Source organism: Emys orbicularis, chromosome 2 (genome assembly GCF_028017835.1).
Source record: "Emys orbicularis isolate rEmyOrb1 chromosome 2, rEmyOrb1.hap1, whole genome shotgun sequence".
Classification (NCBI taxonomy): Eukaryota; Metazoa; Chordata; order Testudines; family Emydidae; genus Emys; species Emys orbicularis.
The window spans coordinates 214,797,159-214,818,790 of record NC_088684.1 but is presented as its reverse complement, the minus strand read 5'-3'; the positions used below and the strand labels follow the sequence as shown (position 1 = coordinate 214,818,790).

The 21,632-nt window shown below is 44.0% G+C and overlaps 2 protein-coding genes and 1 non-coding gene across 3 annotated transcripts in view; 1 reads left to right on the top strand and 2 right to left on the bottom strand.

The window, feature by feature from the left end:
- Positions 1-6,490, bottom strand: part of SACM1L (SAC1 like phosphatidylinositide phosphatase) — a 59,260-nt gene extending 52,770 nt beyond the window's left edge. The window contains exon 1 of the mRNA XM_065398898.1: positions 6,453-6,490. Coding sequence (XP_065254970.1) covers positions 6,453-6,490 — 38 coding nt within the window. The remainder of the gene's footprint in view (positions 1-6,452) is intronic.
- Positions 6,491-7,014: 524 nt separating this feature from the next.
- On the top strand, positions 7,015-7,087 carry TRNAR-ACG (transfer RNA arginine (anticodon ACG)). The gene has a single exon. It is a non-coding gene; the product is annotated as a tRNA-Arg (tRNA).
- Positions 7,088-20,172: 13,085 nt separating this feature from the next.
- The window catches only part of LIMD1 (LIM domain containing 1), a 52,907-nt gene continuing 51,447 nt past the window's right edge, over positions 20,173-21,632 (bottom strand). The window contains exons 8-9 of the mRNA XM_065399413.1: positions 21,416-21,484; positions 20,173-20,889 (exon numbers count right to left, since the gene is read on the bottom strand). Coding sequence (XP_065255485.1) covers positions 20,752-20,889; positions 21,416-21,484 — 207 coding nt within the window. The 3' untranslated portion in view covers positions 20,173-20,751. The remainder of the gene's footprint in view (positions 20,890-21,415; positions 21,485-21,632) is intronic.

The window sequence follows — 21,632 nt, the reverse complement described above, 5'->3', positions numbered from 1 at the left end:
CCCATCAGACCACAGGTGTCCACCAAGTATTTTAAAACTTGGAATAGGGCTCCATTCTGCTGAGGAATTTATCCACAACTTGTTCCAGAGGAAGAACAAATCTGTCTTCCATTCACAGGGGAGCTATTTCAACTCCAAAATTAACTCTAGGTGTTGCTCAGCTATCACTTAGAAAAGTCCATTTCCCTACAGTCAATGGAGGGGGGGGGGGGAAATTGGGCTCCCAGATCTGTTATGCTTTTATCATGTCATGTCAAATTGGTTCCAGCATGCTAACATCCTTATACCCACATGGGTAGAAAATGAATAGATGTTAATACAGCCAATACATCCCCCTGCAGGTGTGCTTGGTTCCTCTTTTTGTCCCGTAGAGAAAAATAAGGGACCTACAAGAATGGTGGTTGCCCAAAGGGTCGGAGTTATCCTAGCCAAAAAGTATCCATTTCATCCTTGCTGTCATGCAAAAGCATCTATGTGGGGTAACCCAGACTTGCAAATTGGGAAAGAAACCTATTTGGAGGAACTGGCTGAGCAAGGGCATCATATGGATTTTCCAATTAGTCAAGGATGAGAACTTTGTATCTCTTCTAACACTGAAGCAATACTATTTATATTAACAACAAGGGGGGAGAAACGGAAACCAAAATAGGGAAAGAACAGATTAAAGAATATTTAGACAAATTAGATGTATTCATATCAGCAGGGCCTGATGAAATTCACCTTAGGGTACTTAAGGAACTTGCTGAAAATCTCAGAACCATTAGCAATTATCTTTGAGAACTCATGGGGGATAGGGGAGGTCCCAGAACACTGGAAAAGGGCAAACGTTCCCCTTTCTAATGCCCCTATAGGTACTAAGAGGACCCGTGGAATTATAGACCAGTCAGCTTAACTTTGATACCTAAAAAGATACTGGAACAAGTTATTAAACAATCAGTTTATAAGCACTTGGAGTGCAATAAGGTTATAAGGAATAGCCAGCATAGATTTGTCAAACACAAATCATGCCAAACCAACCTAATTTCCTTCTTTGACAGCATTTCTGGATGGTTGGAAGTAATAGTACGTGATGTATCTTGATTTTAGTAAGGCTTTTCACAAAATCCCACATGACATTCTCATAAGCAAATTAGGGAAATGTGGTCTACATGAAATTACTATAAAGTAGGTGCACAACTGGGTGAAAGACTGTACTCAAAGTTATCAAAGATTTGCTGTCAGACTAGGAGAACATATTTAGTGGGGTCCTGCAGGAGCAATTTCTGGGTCTGGAAAAATCAGTATTTTCCTTAATGATTGGATAACACAGTGGCAAGTATGCTTATAAAATCTGTAGGTGACACAATGCTGGAAGGGGTTGCAAGCACTTTGAAGTACCGGATTAGAATTCAAAAGGACCTTAAATTGGAGAACTGGTCTGAAATCAACAAGATAAAATTCAATAAAGACCAGTGCAAAGTACTTCACTTAGGAAGGCAAAAATCAAATGCACATCTGTAAAATGAGGAATAACTGGCTAGGTGGTAGAACTGCTGAAAAGGATCTGGAGGTTACACTGGATCACAAATTGAATCTGAGTCAACAACGTGATGCAGGTGTGCAAAATGAAAATATTCTGGGGTGTATTAACAGAAAAGTAGTATGTCAGACACAGGAGGCAATTGTCCTGCTCTACTTGGCACTGGTGAGGCCTCAGCTGGAGTACTGTATCCAATTCAGGGCACCAAAGTTTAGGAAGCATGGGGAAAAATTGGACAGAGTCCAAAGGATAGTAACAAAAATGATAAAAGGTTTAGGAAACCTGTCTCGTGAGGAAAGGTTAAAAAATCTGGACATATTTAGTCTTGAAAAGACTGAGGAGGGACCTGATAATGGTCTTCAAATATATTAAGGGCTGCTATAAAGAGGACTGTGATCAATTGTTCTATACTTCTTGTCCTGCCTTCAGTGGATGTAATGTGCTTAACCTGAAGCAAGGTAATTTTAAATTAGATATTAGGAAAGACTTAACTATAAAGGTAGTTAAGCTCTGGAATAGGCTTCCAAGGGACACTGTGGAATCACCATCATTGGAGGTTTTTAAAAACAGGTTAGACATACACCTGTCAGGGATGGGCAAGGTTTACTTGGTCCTGCCTCAGGGCTGTGGGATGAACTTGACCTCTCGAGGTCCCTTCCAACCCTACATTTCTGATATGACCTGCCACCCTCAACAGAATAGCAGTACTTGCAACTAAGACACTTGCTAACAAATCAGTTTGGTCCAGATGCTGTAGGACTGCCAGAGGTCCCAGAGCTACTGGGTACTTTAGAAATGTTTCACAAACTATCCAGGCCTATGTCCACTATGTATGCGTTACTACTGAAGAGGAACTCCACTTGTCTGAAGTTCTTTGTGAAAGTATGGGAAGGAGAGTTATCAGAGTCACAGCCCTTAAAAGTTCCCCAATGGCAGGGCATATTACAGAATGTTAAAAATGGTCCTGTGGATCTCAAGCTATGCCTGATATAGCAAAAGATTCTATTCAAAATGTATTGCGTGCCAGAGGTTGTGCAAGATGGGGGCCCTGTCTTCAGATGTTTGTTGGCTCTGTAATAAAGAAAAAGGAGCCCTCATGCATATGTTATGGGACTGCCCAACAGTCAGACACCATGGAAAGAGGTGGACACAAGAGTAAAAATAGTGCTTGGCTTCAGCAACCAAATCTCAGCTGAAGTTACATCATAGGTTATGTGCCTGCTGCAGTGGGTTCAACTTCACCACAAATATTTTGGTTCTTGAGGGCTGTAAATGTTCATCAAGCACATGATTTTACAAAAAAGGAGTAGACTTATGCCAAGAATAGAGCAGTGGTATTCAGACCTATATGAGTTAGCAGCCAAAGAAAGAATAGCTTATCAATGTAGAAAACAATTATGAGAATTCAAAGAAATTGGGTCTCTATTTCTTGATACACTTGGATAAAGAATGCTGAGATAGCTCAAACAACAGCATTCCACTTGACCTCTCTTTTCCTTTCCCTCTTCCCCTGCCCCTCCTCTTTTTTTTTTTTTTGCCTATTTGAATGTCTTTTTATTATTATCCCCCCTTAACATGTTATGTCTGTGTAATATTGATTTTGTATTGTATGATCTTGCAACTGTGACAAGTGAAGTTATATAATTGCATAATTTTATTGGATATCCTGTGAAATGTGTGATATTTGGTAACGTACTAGCTATATGTAGTTGTAATACCATCTGTATTTTTTGTTTATGAAAATTAATAAAAAATTGATCACATTAGCTCAGCATTCTTTTTAAATAAAGCGACGAATATTGGCCACCGCCTTATGCTAGAAACATCATGCATCCATTCCCCTTAACGTTTAGTCTTGAATCTAGAGGTGTAATTGTTTGCCCCACACCTCTAACCAAAGCAGAGTTCTGGGAACGTCTAGAAAATTTCTTAATTCAATGGCTTATGCCAGCTGTAAATCACCAATTTGTCCACCTCTACACAAAAACAAAAAACACACACCACACACAAGTTCGGCTTTTTTTTTTTTTTTTTTTTTTTTTTTTTTTTAATACACTCCTTTCTGGTCAGACCAGGCCCTCCCTCCACAGGATTAAAATGACTTTGATCATAAGGAGGTGGTTTTGTTACTGTTTTTCTATGATAATAAAAGCTGATTTACCATTCCAGGCATATCATTCTGCTTATTCACCCTCACAATGAATGTAATAACAATAATGAAAATATAGTGTTTGTCAAATTGAAGTACATTTTTTGATGAGTGAGCAAGCAAGCAAGCGAGTAGAATTTTGTGAAACTGGTTTTTGATAACTGGAATCGGAAATTTTATCAATAATGGTCCATCCAATGAAACCCTGCTACAGTGAATATATGCAGACTTTCTTTCTACTAGATTAAAATCCCTGTAGTAGAGAATGAACCCTAAATATTGTTGTTAACTGCAGGTTAACAGTAATTTTCATGGAAATATTTTATCTGTTCCAGTTGAAAATGGATAACAACTCAGAATGACATAATACAAAAATGTTTAGTTGTGTGTATGCAATCTTTTGAGAAGTTAAATACAGTATAATTTATGTTGCTCAAGTTTAGGAAGAAAACAAATCATCTTCTTTGAATAGTAAATGATTTTCCCATGACTAATATTCATTTAAGAGCTTTGATGCGGATTTAAGACTAACTACACAACATCAAAAAGAGTTTCTTTGAGGCACTCTGCAAACATACCTGCTTCCTAGGCTACATCTACACTACAGGGGGGGGGTCGATTTAAGATACGCAAATTCAGCTACGCGAATAGCGTAGCTGAATTCGACGTATCAGATCCGACTTACCCTGTTGTGAGGACGGCGGCAAAATCGACTGCCGCGGCTCCCAGTCGACGGCGCTTACTCCCACCTCCGCTGGTGGAGTAAGCGCGTCGATTCGGGGATCGATTGTCGCGTCCTGACGAGACGCGATAAGTCGATCCCCAAGAGATCGATTTCTACCCGCCGATTCAGGCGGGTAGTGTAGACCAGGCCCTAGTGTATTCTGTTCAACAGTCTTTAAGACTCAGTGATCACTATGACATTGATTATGCAAATACTTGTGTTTGATTCACTTTAAATATGCCTGTAGTACCATTGGCTTCACTTTCGTAAGTGCCTGTAGGATCAGGGACTATAATTTTCACAAAATGACACCTCAGGAAAACTCTCTTCTGTTCCTGGCATTGAATTTAATCACAACTCAGACTACAAGTGCCAGAGTCAACAAATCTATAACAGGGATTAAACAAATCCCCCAAGAACAGCTCTCTCGCCAATAAATATACTCATAGCAGAACAAACAGGTCAAATGCTATAATTATATAATTAAGATTATATACAGCGTTAAACAGTGGGCTAAAATTCCTTATATTTGTTCTCGATCCAAAAGGAGACTGTTTTAGCTTCAGAAATTTTGGTTAAATTTTGTTTGACTAATTATTGTCCAAAAGTGAGGCTTAAAATATCATTTGGATGCTGTTTTCGCCACAAGACAACACAACTGGCTTAATTTTAAGAAGTTCATACCCAGCACAGACTTTTGTTCTCCAAACATGTGAAATACCTCAAATACCTTTATAAGAATACAGAGCTTCCTACCCCTTCCTTCCTCCCTCCCCTCTTCCCCCGCCCAAAACACACACACACACTTCACCTTTGGGTTTAGGCCAAGCATGAAAAGTTTCAGTATAAAGTATAATTTTTCCAGGAAATTACAAGTGCCAAAAATAAGGTCTTCTAACACATGCCTCCTTAGTCTTACTCAATATTGGGTCTAATGTAATTTTATTGGCTGAATGAAACAAGCATTTAAATGTCATCTGGCACATGAAAGCATAAGAGGTTCTGTTCTCCCCATTATATTACAAAAAAGTAAACAAATCAGAAGGTTAAAAGTTTTTATGGGGAAATCATGCCTCAAGCTCCTTAAAAACAAAACAAAAAAAACACATGCATGCCCCAAAACTGAAAGAAAAAGAAACCAGAAATTACTGCTGTTTACTTCATTTGACAAACTGACAACAGAGCGGTGCAAGAAAGCAGGTAGTGATGCCTAAGGAACTTACTGTTGGCAAATAATATTGCAACACTAAAGCTATTTCCAAAACGTTAGTGTTCATATATTCACCAGAAGGCTCCTGGGTATCACTACTTGCTTTACTGAGGTAGTTACCCAACAGGCAATCAAGTAGCAGCTTTGGTTTGTTCCCTTGCACCAGGCACTGTTTACAGATCCAAAACTTTCCTGAAAAGTAACAAGGCAGGTAAATGAAAAGTCAACTGTTTAATTAGCCGATCAAAACAGGACACCAAGCAGCGACGAGCGTGTCCGCTTAATTCCTTCATTCAGAAAATGCCAGGATTTAACAAGCCCCTGGTTAAGAGACATAAGGATCCCCCTTAAAACCACAAAAGCCAGTGGTCTCCCTTTCTCCCCCCAGCTCAGCGAGCGGGGCAGCCACGCCTCGGAGACCCACAATCGCCAGGCCGTGCACCAGGGGGCCGGAGAGGAGCATACACCCACAGCACAACATCTGGGCTAAGAGCTCCCCGGCCCCTGTGCGGACAAGCAGGAAGGCAGCGCAGTGCCCCTGCTCCGGGCAGCTCACAGCCCAGGCGGTCCTGCCAGCCCGGCCGCAGGGTGGGGGCACAGGCTGGGACTCGGCCCCTCTCGCGCGGCTCCCGCCGGACCGCACCCGGCCGCCTCTGCGCGTGTCCGGCTCCCTCCGCCCCGCCGGGGGGCGGGTCACCCCACTCCGCGCAGGATGGATGAAGCCGCCGGGGGCAGGGAGGCGGCCAACGGGCGCTGGGGAGGGCGGGGCGGGGAGTCGCTGCCCGGCGGCTCCAGGTAACTGGGGAGATGGGGGGGGCAGGTGACTGCGTGGCTTCCCCGGGTCACTCACAGCTTCAGCTTCTCATAGGCCCCCGCGGTCGCCGCCATCGCCCCCCTCCGGCTGCCCCGCCGCTGCCGGCTCGGCTCCGTTCTGCGTCCTGGACTCTCGTCTTTCTGACCCTGACGCGTCTCGGTCTTGAGAACGGGGCCTCGCACAGGACAAACCTAACCAAACACCTTGCGGCAGCCGGGCTCCAGACTCGGAAGGGAATGACTGGCGCTGCTGTGATTGGCTGCGGGTCCGGCTCTGACCCCGCCCACTGAGCCACCCTAGTGATCAGGAGAGAGCGTAACTGTAAGGCTCCCGCTGGGGTGGGGGGAAGAGGGGCGTGAGACGTTTCGACGAAACGGCCAGGGATTGGCCAAGCGTGGAGTTGTAGCTCCGCCCCCTAGGGAGCTAGTGAGGAGAGGGGCCGGGCGATGGGCGGAGACACAGAGGGACTTTGATTGGCTGCAATTCCCTTCGTAGTCCCACCCCTGGATCCGAACTCCCGCCCATTAGTGGTCTTTGTGTGTGGGGGCGGGGTCAATGAGTAGTTAGAGATCGAGTGCGGAATACTTTAGTATATGCAGGGCCAGTGGCGCAATGGATAACGCGTCTGACTACGGATCAGAAGATTCTAGGTTCGACTCCTGGCTGGCTCGGCTGTACTTTTTTTCCCCCGACTCCTGCCAAGGCACCTTGATTTTACTGCTCCTGCCTCCTGCAGTCTCCTACAGCCCAAGCAGTCACCCCATAGAGATATATGGCATACAGCACCCCTTCCCCACTCACCCTGAATCCCTCCCTACACCACTCACCTTCTCTACACCTTCTGTACCTTCTTCCCACTCACCCTGCTGTACACCTCTATACCCCCACACTGCTCACCTTCCATACACTCCCATACCCCCTCCCGTTTGGTACCCCCCCGCACCCCGTTCGTCCTACCGTACACCTCCATACCCCTCACCTGCTCCCCTCTCACCCTGGTGTACCCCCCCTGTACTCCCACACCACGCACCTTCCATACACGCACCCCGATACCCTCGCCCCTTCTGTACCCCCCGCACCGCCTCACCCCGCCTACACCTCCATCCTCACCTTCTGTACCCCCCTACTCCCTCTTTACTCACCCTGCTGTACAACCCCTGCACCCCCACGCCACTCTGCTTCCATACATCCCCACACCCTAGTGTGACCCCGTGTACCCCCTCCCAACTCACTCTGCCATAGCCCCCTGTACACCCAGACCACTCACCTTCCATACACCCTGTACCCCTGCCCCACTCCCCCTGCCATATACCCCCATATACCCACTTCCCCTGCCGACGGTACACCCCAACGCCACTCACCTTCTGTACATCCCTTACCGCCCTCCTCTTTTCACCCTGCCATACGCCCCTCCCCACACCATACACCCCTCCATAGACCCCCCTCCCCACTCACCCTGCCACACACCCCCAGCTACTCCATCCTACCCTCCCGCCAGTCATGCTGTTGTGCTTATTCCATCACCCACCTGCACCATTATAACCCTATCCTTCAGACAGCCTCCTTGTGCCTGTTCTCTATATGCCAACATACAACCTCACGTGTTTGTGTGTGTCACACCTTCCCTGTGTCAGTATAACCCCACTATTGCTTATATTCCTTATGTGACATTATGTCATGCCTGTGTCATTATCTGCCTCCATATGTTGTTATACCTCCCCATTCTCCTCCCCCACCCCCAATCACCACCCTGAGCCTGGGACATTGTATCTCGACATGATGATGCCACCTTTGTGTAGCTATGAGCCCACGTGATTTTAAATCTACTGTCATTCCCCTCTCATGTGATATTTACACCTCACTCTTGTGTGTGTAACTTGCCACACCCCTGACATTACTGCTCAAGAGCAGGTGAGGTAAGTCTTACCTCACCCACTCTGTCTGTCTCTCTAATATCTTGGGACCAACCAACATAACAACACTGCATATTACTGCTCAAGGGTATTCCACAGTGTGGAGGGGGAAGATGTGCAAATTACACAGACACTGGCGCCCGTAGCTTGCTCCTGTTTGCTTCGCAGATTTGGAAAGGGGGCAGAGAATCTGATAGATCCCGACCCCACCGACCCCCTCCCCGACTCTTGATTTTGGCAGGGTTCCAGCTATCAAGTAGAATGGGGAAACAAACCCCAAAGCTGGCTGTCCCAGTGACAGATCCCTCTTGTTGGCATTTCTTCGCTCATCAGAGTGGAAAGGAATATAGGGAGTATCACAGGTAACTCCCATTTTATAACATTTGCAAGTGTGAGAGCCAAGCCGGAGACTTCAAGAGCATCCAGGCCACATGATCCAGGGTGGTGGTTGATCACAGGAAGGGGTTGGAAAGGAATCTCCTCCTGCCACTACCAAGAAAGCCTTTGCACAAACACCTAGGTGCGGAAGCCTCAGGCACTGGCCATCTCGGCAGGCAGGATTCCAGACTAGCTGAACCTGTTGTCTGATCTGGGACTGCAACTGCCATGTTCCCAGCTAGCTTTTGTAGTTAAAAGGGCTTTACAAATTAATTGGCGGGGGGAAGGGAAACTGAATGAAAGATCCTACTAACATTCAGAGCTATTGTCCTTTGCTTTGAGAGCCATTTCCCCGCTGCACACATCTGTGTGGAACCTGTCCGTCAAAGAATAAAGAATTAAGCATCACAATGATCTTTTGAGGTAGGGAAATACTGTCCTCATTTTGCAGATGGGGAAACTAGGAAATAGACTGGTCAATGGTTTGGTTTTCAAAGGTGCTGAGCACCTGCAACTCCTACTGATATCAACACCTTTGAAAAATCCCAGCATTACACCGGAAATGCATGAGAGAGCTGGGGCTAGAAGCTGACTTCTACTTCATGCCACCACAACATCCTTCCTATCTGCCTACTTCAATTAGAGTACGGAGCTAGTCTCATTGCTTGGCAGTATGTCAGCTTTTAACCTTTAAACTGGCTAATTGTTAGACACATACCATTAGAGCTGGGCTGTTCCTAAAGGTTTGTCAGGGTTGGCTAGGATGTTAGCAAGGGATAGCTTGCCTGGAGTGAATGCCACCCTGCCTCCTTGCTGTCAGAAATCCTCACTGATTCGCTGTGACAAGATTTCCCACTGTTGGTTTCTAATCCAGCCTCTGAGGTGGGGAAAATGGGGGGGGGGGGAGTGAGGAGTCGGGTAGGGGATATTTGAGGGTCAGGAAGGAACATGAGTGATGGAGTTCAGAAGGAAACGGGACTAGCCAGCCAGACAAGACCAAGGTGGTGGGGAGGCAGAAAGAGGGGGAAGTGTTTTCACAGCGTGGGGTGGTGTCAGACTAAGGGCTTGTCTATATGGCAATTTAGTGCACATCAAGCTGGGGTGTGAAACTACAGCCCACTAGCCTGCTATTCACTAACTGGCAGCGTGGGTCCTGCTTGCTGCATGCTAAAAGTTCCCTGGTGAGCTTTGATCTACTGCGCAGGTTTACACTCCAGGTTGCTGCACACTGAATTGCCATATGTGCAAGTAGGGCAGTACCCTCCAGTACACAGTACCGGCAAGAGATTTTTAGTGGGCACAGGGTACCAGAAAGACTAGGGGCTACCCCCCCCTCGGAGGGAGGGGAGGGGCTGCGCTCTGCTCCTTAAAGGAGCAGAACACGGCTAGGGAGGGCATTTATTCTTTACCTGGCTTTAACAGCATTAAAATTTTTATTAAAGTTAATGTTTAAAATTAAATATACACAAGTTAAGAAGGAAGGTACTGTACATCTAGGGTCAGGCTTGAGTTATGAGGGATTACAGGTATCAGTTACAAGGATCACGAGATACATACATATCACATAACCAGCATAGACCCAGATTGGGGGGCAGGAGTTTTTAAAGCATCAGTGGATAAGTGGGCTCCGGTACGCCACCCATGAAATGTATTAAGAGTCCAAGTCAGTATCAGTGTAGTGGATAAGTACATGGGTGGGGTGCATCCCTTGGTTTATCAGGGAAGGAAGTGGGTTATTTCCCTGGTCGGTGGTCTCGATGTCTCAACGTGGTATTAACAGTGTCCCGTGATGTGTCCATATAGATGTCTCTGGACCACCTGATGGTGTCAGACACCATGAGCTGTCTCATGAGCCGGGCGTAGTGTCGACCGACTCCGCACACTCTCAGTACTGGCTTGTTGTAGGGGTCCCAGGAGCCCAGGGCTCCCACAATCAGGGCGTGTATCTGGACCTCAATACATATGCTAACAAACTTAAACAAAGGCTTTGTTTAAGTTTGTTAGCATATGTATTGTGCTGTTAAGATGGTCAGGAGTCCTCAAGAGTGGAAGGGGGGGCGGGGGGGGAGGGAAGACACGGAAGGTGTTTAAAACTTGTTTTTGATTCTGTTTCTCCCCAGTGGTCTGAATTATCCATGACATCCAAACTGCATCAGATCAAGTCCAAATCATTAGAGGAATGCCTCTGCTTGCATTGACCAGAGGATGTTTGGATTCTGATATCAGCCCAGTTCTGCATCCTGACAGGAATCAAGTGTTGTCCCCAGTGTACACAGAATTCTTTTTTGCAGCCATACTAGTCTAATATGAATGTTGTTAACTGGAACTGGAGCAGCAAAATAAAGAAAACAAATGCCTCATTTTCCAGCTTTGTGAATGAGAGAACTATAAGTGAAGATTATAATGCCGGACACTGACAACCTTAAACCAGCTGCCTCAGGAATCTGCCAAGAACTTTGCAGAAAATATGTTCCTCATCTTAGCAATGGAGCTAAGACTCATGACACATCTGCCCACCTTTATTCAAATGAAGCTCCTTCTGATCTGACAGCTCAGGCATTGTCAGTTTCACCCAGAATAATTTACAAACTTGGAACCTAATCCTGTAAACCCTTAATCATTTGATCAATTCCATTGAAGATAATGGGATTTTTTGCATGTCCATGGACCACGTTTGTGGTACGAGTTTCAGGAGTCTGTTCAGTTCCTATAAAGGAAGTTGAATCCCCCATTGAAATGCAATGTTTGGCTACAATACCATAAAGCAGTTTAGGATACAGTTCTACTTAAAATTTGTCTTTTAATAAGTCATACATATGCTGAAATGGCTCCTCACCCAACTTCCATATTCCATATAAACAGACTGAATACTACATATTTGGGGGGAAAGTGAGTAGTTAAGCATGTTGATGTTTGTACATACAAACACCCATTTCATCACTGTACTGGAAAATATAGCTAAACTTAATTTTCTATGGAATTTGAAGAAAGTTTAACAGCCCCCATTGTTTTGTGTTAATCAGTGTGTACCTGAAAAAGAGAAAAGAATCGGTCCACACTTGCTGAAAAGAAAATACTTTCCAACTGGTGTTCAGAAGATTGCTACAAGACACACATACATAACCTCATGAGCAGAGGATGGAGAGGATACCCTCCCACATTATGATCAGCAATATAAAATAATAATAAAATCTCAAACAGGCAGAGGTTCACGGATTTGCAAACCTAAAAACCTGTATAGCAAGTTAACAGATGCAGTTGTAAAATTTTAGACAGGTAAGGGGGTGTCGGAGGGGACAGGGAGAGCATGGGAGCTGCGGGCTGGGGAGGAGTCACATGGAGGGTCACTTGGGGGGTCACGTGCCCCCCCTTGTGTCCCTCCCATGAGTGCAGTACCAGCAAGAAATGATTTCTACTCACACCACTGTAGAGAAGCATTAATTTAGCTAGCTCAGGTCCCAGAGCAGCAAAGCTGCTTCAGCACAGGATAGTCCCAGGAGTAATTACCCAGGGTTCTGGGCAGGCTTGTACTGCCTGCACTGAAACCTGCACACACCACGGTTTCACTGCTCTGGGACCTGAGCTAGCTAGATTAAAGCCAGCTTGTGTGTGGCTACTCAAGCTGTCATCGGACCCTGTGATCACAGAATAGCCAAGTCATCCAGAGGACTTCCAGTCTGTTGCAGGGAAAGTTCAGAAGTAATGGCAGAGAAGGAGGGTCTAGTTAGGAGTTGACAAGTCAGTGAGGCTTCTTCAGTTCTGCCAGGCTATCAGGTTATTCACACACATTATTTCTGTAAGTTTTCTCCTTTAACAATAGTAATTCTGTAGTAGACTAGTAACAGAAGTTATATGGCACTTTAAAGTGGTACTGCAGTCTGACCATGTAATTATTAGTCCCAATAAAAAATAGGTAAATAGCCTTAGATTTGTACCTAACAATACACCCATGGTGTGGCGATAACCCCATGTATCAACAAACTGGTGCAGCTGGTTTTTCTCCCTATTTTCTCTCCAAAAAATGGAAAATAGTTCCTTACAGGCATAATTGTAGGTAGTACCCTGCCAGTGTCAATCATGTTGAAAAGTGAAAAAGTCCCAAATTGAAGATTTTTCAGTGAACAGGGAATTCCAGTCTGTAGGTTGGGAGGGTGAGGCACAACTAGGGAAATATTTGTGCTCAAGACAACATCTGATGCTTCAAGGTGACACTGGACCAATTTCAAAATGAAGTGTCTCAAAATAACAGGGAGGAGATCTGTGCATGAGAGAAAAGACGACATACCTTTAAGTCAGGTGTGAAAAATAAATGAGACACTTCAGAATAAACATATTCTAAAGAACTTTTTTCAAAAGATCAAGAATGCTTTTAGGAAAATATTTATAGTACCAAGGAGAGCAGGAGGATGTAGCTAGCACTCAGAAGGAAACCTTAGAACAATAACTGCTTGTGGGAGACTGCTACAGGGACAGAGCACACAGTTACTAAAAAGATGGACTAAGTCTGAGCTAGGTTTCTATGTTGAAATTGGGGTAGGGGAGGGATGGGGGATGAATTGTGGTTGGAATCTGTGTATGCTGAAGTATAAAGATAAAAGTTTTGTTTCATCAAATATTTGTTTTTCATTACAGATCCAGCTGACCCTATCCCTCAGTTTACAATATAAATTGCTCCCCCTCAATTTCTGACCTGACTAAAGTAATATACAGTAATCATGTGAGAAAAGAATTCAGACTCAGAGTTATTGTATTATATTCTTTTTAATCACTGAAATCACAGCAGGCCAAAAGGTTTGCCATTGCTACAGGCCTTCATTATAAATATTTAACAGCATAGAAGGGGGGGGGGGGGAAACCCATTTTCACATGTAGCCGAGGTTAGTTACACCAACAGCAGTTCTAGTACACTCTCTTCTGGATCTGAGTTTTAAGGCAACAAAAATTAGTACCATTCAGTATTTCAACCTGGGTTCTGGATTTACTTTCTGGAGTAGAAAGCAGTGTAATTCCTGTGTGTGCCTGAGTTCAAGTGTGGGTGTATACTGCAGACCAGCTGCATTGGGAATAAGGGTCACTATTAGTAAGGGCATAAAAATAGTTCTGGAAGCAAGTTATTCATTCATCTTTGCAGCAAACACTAGAGCATACGGGACACAATCTCCGTGAGGTAACTATCATCTAACGGCACTAGATTATATATTTTCCACATACGGCAGAAATTATGCCTAACTTCTTTCCTCAGGCTGGCAGGTGGTGCACTCTGCTGCATGATCTCCTGTTTCCCTTTTAGTGGGCTCAGGAATTTTAGTGGTAGAGAAGCCTGAATTTTGATTCTCCTCAGTCAGTTTATTTCCCTATGAGCCCTCTGAGGGGCTGTTTCAAAAGGTGGGTATTTCCAAAGCCCACCAGAGAACGCAGAATGCTAGATCTGCTTCTCTTAGGTGTACACAACAGTGCCATATAGCCAGTGTCATAGAAAGTGGACTTGCCATGTGATGGGAGAAGGGAAAGTCTTCTGACTCTCACTGCCAGATTCAGAGGTTCAGTCAGTCTTTTAGGATGGGGGCAGCATATGTTGTTGACCCAATCCATCCCTATTGCAATGACATTGACTTCATCAGTGTTACACAATAATGCAGCCCAGTATAAGCAAGGACCACTGAATCCCACATTCACCTACAAAAGCTTGCCCGGAAACCCTAGAGATACTTGCTATCACCATGGTGAGGTCTCAGTGGCATAATACACCTGGCCGTTCTATTATACAAAGCACAATCCCCCTATAACTCCACAGACATACACAAAGACAGAAAAAGGATACACAGTGTTTTGCTTTTGGGGCCTGATACTCCTTGCCCTGAAGTTAGAGGGAGCAGAGCTGTGTCCACTCTATAGAGTGTGTGGGGGAAATCTCAAAAAAATCTGTTAACTAATTTTATGGTAATATGATGAACAATTTCCCCCCACAAAGACCTTTGGCTCCTCCATTACCATAAGCGCCCTGTGTCTCCCACCCAAAACAAGAGCATTGTTTGACAACAGGCCTTTTTTTTTTTAAATGAGCACCCACTGTTTAAGTTACTTAAACAAAGAAGCCCCAATATATTTAAATGACCATTTAAAACAAATTGTATACCATTTATTCCCATGCCTGCATCATTTATACATTAAATAATTTTGGCCCTGATCCTGCAAAAACTTGTACACACACACTTTACTTCAGGGTATGTGAGTAGGCCCACTAACTCCAATAAGACAACTCATATACATAAAGTTAAATACAAGCATAACCCTTCAAAGGATAGAGAGATCTCTTAGCATCAGGATCAGTTCGGCAGCCAGCCCACAAGCAGAACTGTTGCCAAAGTCAATAGCAGTTCTACATTCAGAGCATCTGCAGGATCAGGCCAACATGGTGAAGTTATGAAAAAAGGAAAACTGGTAGCAAGTGTAAGTGTTCTTTAAACAAGGACCCAATTCTGCTCCCATTGAAATAAATGACAAATCTCCATTGGATTTCAGTGACACAGGATTGGGCCTTCAGTTTCTTTTAGTAGCCACTGCAGTTTTGTGAATCTTTTAGACCCTAACTACTTTTCATGCTGTTATTTTAAAACACACACAAATGTCTTCACTGCAGTTTTTCGTCTTGCCCCAAGTTTTATGCAAAAATCCAAATTTAAGCCAACATCAGTCTTCTAAATAATAGAGAATGTATGTGTTTAAAAGCAGGAGCTGAGTTAAAAATCTTTTAAACCTTGGTTTTTGAAAGCAAACCCTAGATATTTTTTATTTAAATAATTATTTGGCTGTAATGAATAATCATATGCAAAATGGAGACTTCAAAACATCCTTTACCCTGAAAGGTAATTAAAAGAGCAAAGCTCTTTCCACAGGTAAAGACTAGACTAACTTTCAGAGCATACTGCTGCTTTCAAGAGCTCATTTAACAAAAGATTGCACATGCACATTAACAGAAGAGAGATGATGTTTATAAGCCATGTAATAAGCCAGAATGTGTCACACTTTTTGTGATAGCTCCATCTTGCTCTTACCTCTCCACAGAGGCAGCTTTAAACTGCTTAAGACCTACTCTTCCTCTCCTGCCAAAATGCCCATGGCAAAAGGTACAGGTGGCCCAGGAAAGTCTGCCAGGTTGACCTTGCAGAAAGCTTGGTCTTGCAGAGTGCTGAGTGCCCTCAATTCCCCATGAAGTCAGTGGGAGGTAGGCTGCTCAGCACCTTGCAGGCTAAGCGTTTCCTGGCATTCTTCCCTTGAGGGAGGTGTTTGAGGACAGGGAGTGGAGCCTCTGACCCCACAGATCTCCATGGTCCCTGAGGAAGGAAATCCACAGTTCCTCAGAGGTCCTGGTCCTCCCTCTCCCCTGACAGCATAGCTTTCAGGTTCCCTGGCCTGCATAAAACCCCCGGCAGAGACAGGTGCAGACCTGGGGCCACTACTAGCAGCATCAGCATAGGTTCAGATATCCACAGCCTGGGAAGGGGAGAACGTGATGAGGACAAGCTCTTGCCACTACCATCCCTCCAAATCCTGCAGAGTACTTGTAGAGGGAGTTCCATGGGGTTCCAGGGTTAGGAGGAGATGCTGCTGAAAAGGCAGCCCTCTACACCCACACACTTTCCAGTGAAATCTGAGGGGAAGAGGGCCTTGGCAAATAAGTAACTCAGAGATGAAAATGTACATCAGACTTTAAAACAACCAGTAAATATCTTCCTCCAAATAACAGGAACAAAAAGCATCTTGAATTCATTCAGACTGACAAAGATCAAACAGTACAAGTTAAAACAGGTAGGTGAGCAATTATTCAGTACACTTTAGCTTCAAAAACACAAACATATACACTCCATTCCCAATTGCTTAATGCTGCCGCCTAGCTCTCTGTAAACACACCAGGAGGAAAAAAAAAAAAGTTCACATCACTCATAATTTATAGAACTTTAACAATGAAAGTAGGACAATCCTCCATTTCCCCAATGATGAGGGCTCTGGGATTGCTCGCATGAGAAACAAGACACCATGTGGAACCGGAGGCTGAATTTTCTGTCAGTTCAGAGAAATCTTCTCCAGTGTAACTCACAGCAGAATGACAGGCCAAGAGAGGCTTTCCACAGAGTAACTTTTCATTCTCTCATTTCCCTCCCCTCTTAGTGTTAGAGAGGAGAGTGTCAGTTTAAACCCAAGAAGAAGCCACCAATATCTATTGATCAGTAAGTTGTCCTGTACTTGAGTGTCATTGACTAGTTTTCCATGGGTATATTTTTAAATTAACAACAAGCAGACTTCTTGTGAGATTGCTTTTCCTCTGATCTGACTGCAGCCCAAAATAACCCAATCACTCTATTCTGCATCACTCAGATGTTGCCCTAAATGACTGAGGAGTCTATTGTGTTTAAAAGAGAGTCCAGTTCTTGTTAGTGTTTTCACATCTTCCCCACATTATGACCAGAAATGCATGCATACCAGTGGCTTTCTGAAAGTCAGTATCACTAATAAAACTTAGCCATGGGATTACTGATCTCTTGAGGATAGAGCAGTAGTGCCAGGCCTGGCATTTATGCCTCATCCCTATGAAGTTATTCATATATTCTCCGGTCAGAATACTTTAGTTTACAAGGAATAGTCAGTGATGTTCATTAGTTGCCAATTTACTATAGTTGCTTTCCACCCAAGTACCTTGGCGCAATCTTAGATTGCAACTGCTTTTTTCAAACACCTACTGGGTGTGGCTGCAAGCACTACAGGCTTGGATCCTGTGCAGAGCTGAGCAGCCTCCACTTCCATTACGGTAAATGGAGTCGAGGGTGCTCAGCACCTGGCAGGATTTGGTCCTTACGTGTTACTACACCTGGCTCAGCCTTCTTGTGTATAGCACTACCGCTGCATCAGCATCCCTCCTACCCTCCCTCCCTCCCCCCCCCCGTTGTTCAACAGCTGCATACTGAGCCCCCCAGTTCCATGTTCTGGTCCTTGTACATCTTGGAGCGGATTCTGCTCCTGCTGAAATCACCAGTAAAACCCCCCATCATGCCTCAGAGTCAAGGGCACTAGCATAGGAATATTTCTCTCAATACTAGTGCAGTGACTACCAGTCCTTAATAATATTCCTCACTCACTCATCTGCAGGCTGTAAGTCTTTGGGGATATTGGGGCTTCAGAGCTAAACTACCCCACTTGCTCAATAACTTGCTGAACAGCCCTAACCAACCATCCTTTCTGGCCTTTGTTAGAGGACTTGCTTGCCAACCTTATTCCAGTGGCATCGTCCCAAAGGGCAGCAGTCACAATGAAGTACATGCAGAGGCATTCACCTAATGGATGGGTCATAAATATCAGTTTGCTGTGCTCTGTAGGGGTGTTTGCGGATCTGACCAAGCCCTGGGCCAAAATCAGAGTCCAGAGCCTTGCCTGGTTTCTGGCTAGAGCAGGGCAGTCAGGGCAAACTGAGGCATTGGATTGGAAACCTGCCCATCACTACTAATCGTATCGTAGTTCTCCCCTGCAGATGTTAAACCAACACCCTCCCCACTGACTACGCTTGCTTGTGCAACTGATTAAACCTGTGCCTGGCTGAACAATCTCAGCATAAAAATCTGCTATTGCTCGGTTCTGTTTATTTCTACTCACATTGTGGCAAATGAGGATATGTAGTAAATTGTTAATGCAGATTAATATTTTAAGGTGTTAAAAAACACTCAGCAAAAGTTTCCTCCACTAATCTAGACAACCTTAGAGAGTGTGTGCATAGGAGAGAGAGGAAGAAAGAAAGAGAGGTGGATGAAAGGAGAGTGGGGAGATGTGAAAGTTGCTTGTCTCATGGTCTCCAGGCAAATGGAGCAATCTGCCTGCTTTCTTGCATCCTCTACCACAAGAAACAGGGAACAGCATGATCAATAGCTCTGAAAGAGCCCTATCTGTCCTCACGACAGAGTGACTGCTGCACCTGGACGTTGCTGTTGTCATTGGAAATAGTGACAGAAGGTGATTGACTGGGATGCTGAGAGCTATTGCTTTGTGGGACAAAATGCCCCTCTCATGACATTGGGTGAAGGGGGGGGGAAAAAAAAAATCAGCTGGGCCCAATTCTGCAAAGTGAAGTTGAGCATGCTCAGCAATGTGTAGGAAGCACTTTATCACCTTTCAGGATTGGGCTCTCTCAGTTCTAGGCTAAGGATGGGGGGGGGGGGGGGAGAAATGTATATATCAGAATATCATCAACTGAGAGTCAGATTCTGCCACCGTTAGCTGAGTAATACCTTATTTCTCCATTCGTTTCAGTGGGACTACTCCTGGAGTAAGATACTATTAAATGGGAGTAAGAGTGGCAGAATCTGGGCCTATTTTTTTTTTTTTTAAACTTCAAACAGTTAGCTAGCACCAGAAAGTTGTTATTGGGAGAGATGTTTGGTTGAAGAGTATTGCTACTTTGCTCTGGCTCATTCCTGGAATGTAGTTACCACTGTTTTGCTAATTTAGTCAGCACTGTTTCATGGTGGATCTTGGAGGAAACTGTACACCATACTATCAAACAGGGTTGAATAAATAGCTTAGCTCTGATGCAAAAGGATTTAGTTAGTATTTAATTAGTCTTCAATACACTTAGGATACGTTGGGGAGGTCAGTTCACAGACACTAAACAGCAGTGGAAACAGCTGGTTTTTTAAATTAAAAAAATTGTACCGGTATATCAGTTTCTGCAAAGCTTTGGTACGCACAGTATGTGTACTGTAAATAATACCCATCGCATATTTACCACACATATAGCTGTGCACCCATTGGGAGGCATTTTCTTTGATTAAAAGGCATGGGTGTTTAAAAAGGAAAAACATCTGCCATTTTTGCTTTCTAAACGGAACAAAAAAAATAAGGATCTAATCCTGGAAGCCCTGCTCACGTAAGTAATCCTTATTCATGTGAGCAAATCCATGTGTGTCAACGGGCTTACTCACAAGTGAGGGTTGCAGAGTTAGGCTCTAAATCTGTGCAAACATAAAGCCTTCATCATGCTGTTGAATCTGTTCCCAGAACTCTAAATAGGCACCGTTATGAAATAGGTCTGAGATGGATAAACACTGTAGAAGTGAGTATTGAGCCCTCCTGACTCGCACCTTTTTCACAGCAGTGCTGATGTCTGAGCTCCATGGATAAAATGAAAGGCTTAGGAAGTGTCTGTGTGCACAGAGCTCTTTTCTAAAGTGACCTTTGCAAGAGATAATGGGAGATAGATTTTCCTCCCGTACATATTTTCGGCATCCAGATCTTTTCAAATGTAATTTGCTTATACAACAAAGTGATCCTAGTATACCATGCTTATGCACAAGCAGCAGCACAGGTGACCACATTTGCCAAGATGGCTTTGTATATCTTGCTCCAGTTTTTAAAAAAATAATTGTTGGGATGTGGACATTCAGCAGCCAAGTGAGATGCCTGGTTTGTTTGTGCTCAGATTGCTATTCTGCGTCACAACCATTTCACAGCCGGGCTGGCATCGGAGTTCTGGGAACAAACTGAAAGGTCTGAATGTGCTTTTGTGCACAGAGCCCTTTTTCTAAAGAATTATAAAGATTCTAAGAATCAGTATTAATAAGCTGATATCCTTGGGGGATTTGATGAAACATGCTTGTCAGAAACCACTTCACAGACTGAAGAAATGTTCTCAGCAGGCAGGTAGGGAGGTCTGTGGCTTATTAATTGTGCATGGCATCATATGAACTCACTGATGTGATAGATGGTTATACTTCTACTAAAAATCTTCCCAAGTGAAAGCACAGAGCTCTTGAGATTGTAAAAAGGCACGGGAAAATAAATCGACCAGCCTGGAAAACATTACATGTTCAAATAAACGTATTTGTGATATGAGTGGAGCTCACATACATACAAACCTTGAAAAAAATCTAGCTAATGTCTCTGTATCCTCTTACTGTAAATTACTGATTGGGGAAAATGCATACTGGAAATCAACTGGGGAAAAATGTGTACTATAACAAGTCCTCCGACAGGCTAATTCTGGGAATTAGCAGAACTGACTAGTAGTGATGCTGGTACATAGCTGCTGGAGTTGTGCCTTTCTCTATATGCTTCAGGTGACAGGAGTGACAAAGCAAATGTTCATCTAGCGGATAACAGCGATGTCCATCTTCATCATTGAGTTCCATCCCACAATCCTACAAAAAGACCAGAGTGGCTATTAAAATGTATATTTGCTTTCTGCTGCAAGAACCAACTAGTACCTGACACCAGTATTTAAAGGAGATCAATTCCCCAATAAGGACATGAGCACTTAAACTGTTGACCGCTCTTTCAAAATAAGCCCCTAGTATCTAGATTTGTCATGGGAAGGAAAGTATCCATCACAAGCATCTGTAAGATTCAACCTCCAGCACAGTAAGGTTAGTCTGGTTTAGTAGTTTTTCTTTATTACTTAGATCTTATGGTGAGTTATGTCCCTATACATCTTAAATACACTAGCATTTTTCTTAAAATCTCCAGGCTGGATTCACCACTGTTTTACTCCATTGAAGTCCCTAGACATATTATGTTGGACATTTTTCAGCAGTTAATAACTGCTGTAGGAACTTAACAACATGAGGTTGCCGTTGCTGATCTGCTGAGTTCCCAAGATACCTGCGTATTTTATTTCTTGTTAAAATAGTATTTTTTCACTTTGCCCTTAGAAAGCTGTTGACCCACCTCACAGTGATAACATTCCACGTGGTAATCCTTGTCCATGGACACAACCCGAATGGTCTCATCGGACCCCTGTAAATAGTAAAGCAAAAAATATATTATATAGATGGCGGGTAAAGGAGGATGTGACACATGGGTTTTGTGAATTTCTTCCTGCAGCAATGTGGATATTAAACAAATGCATGTGGGCCACTGGTAGAAAATCTCAAATAAAGCCTGC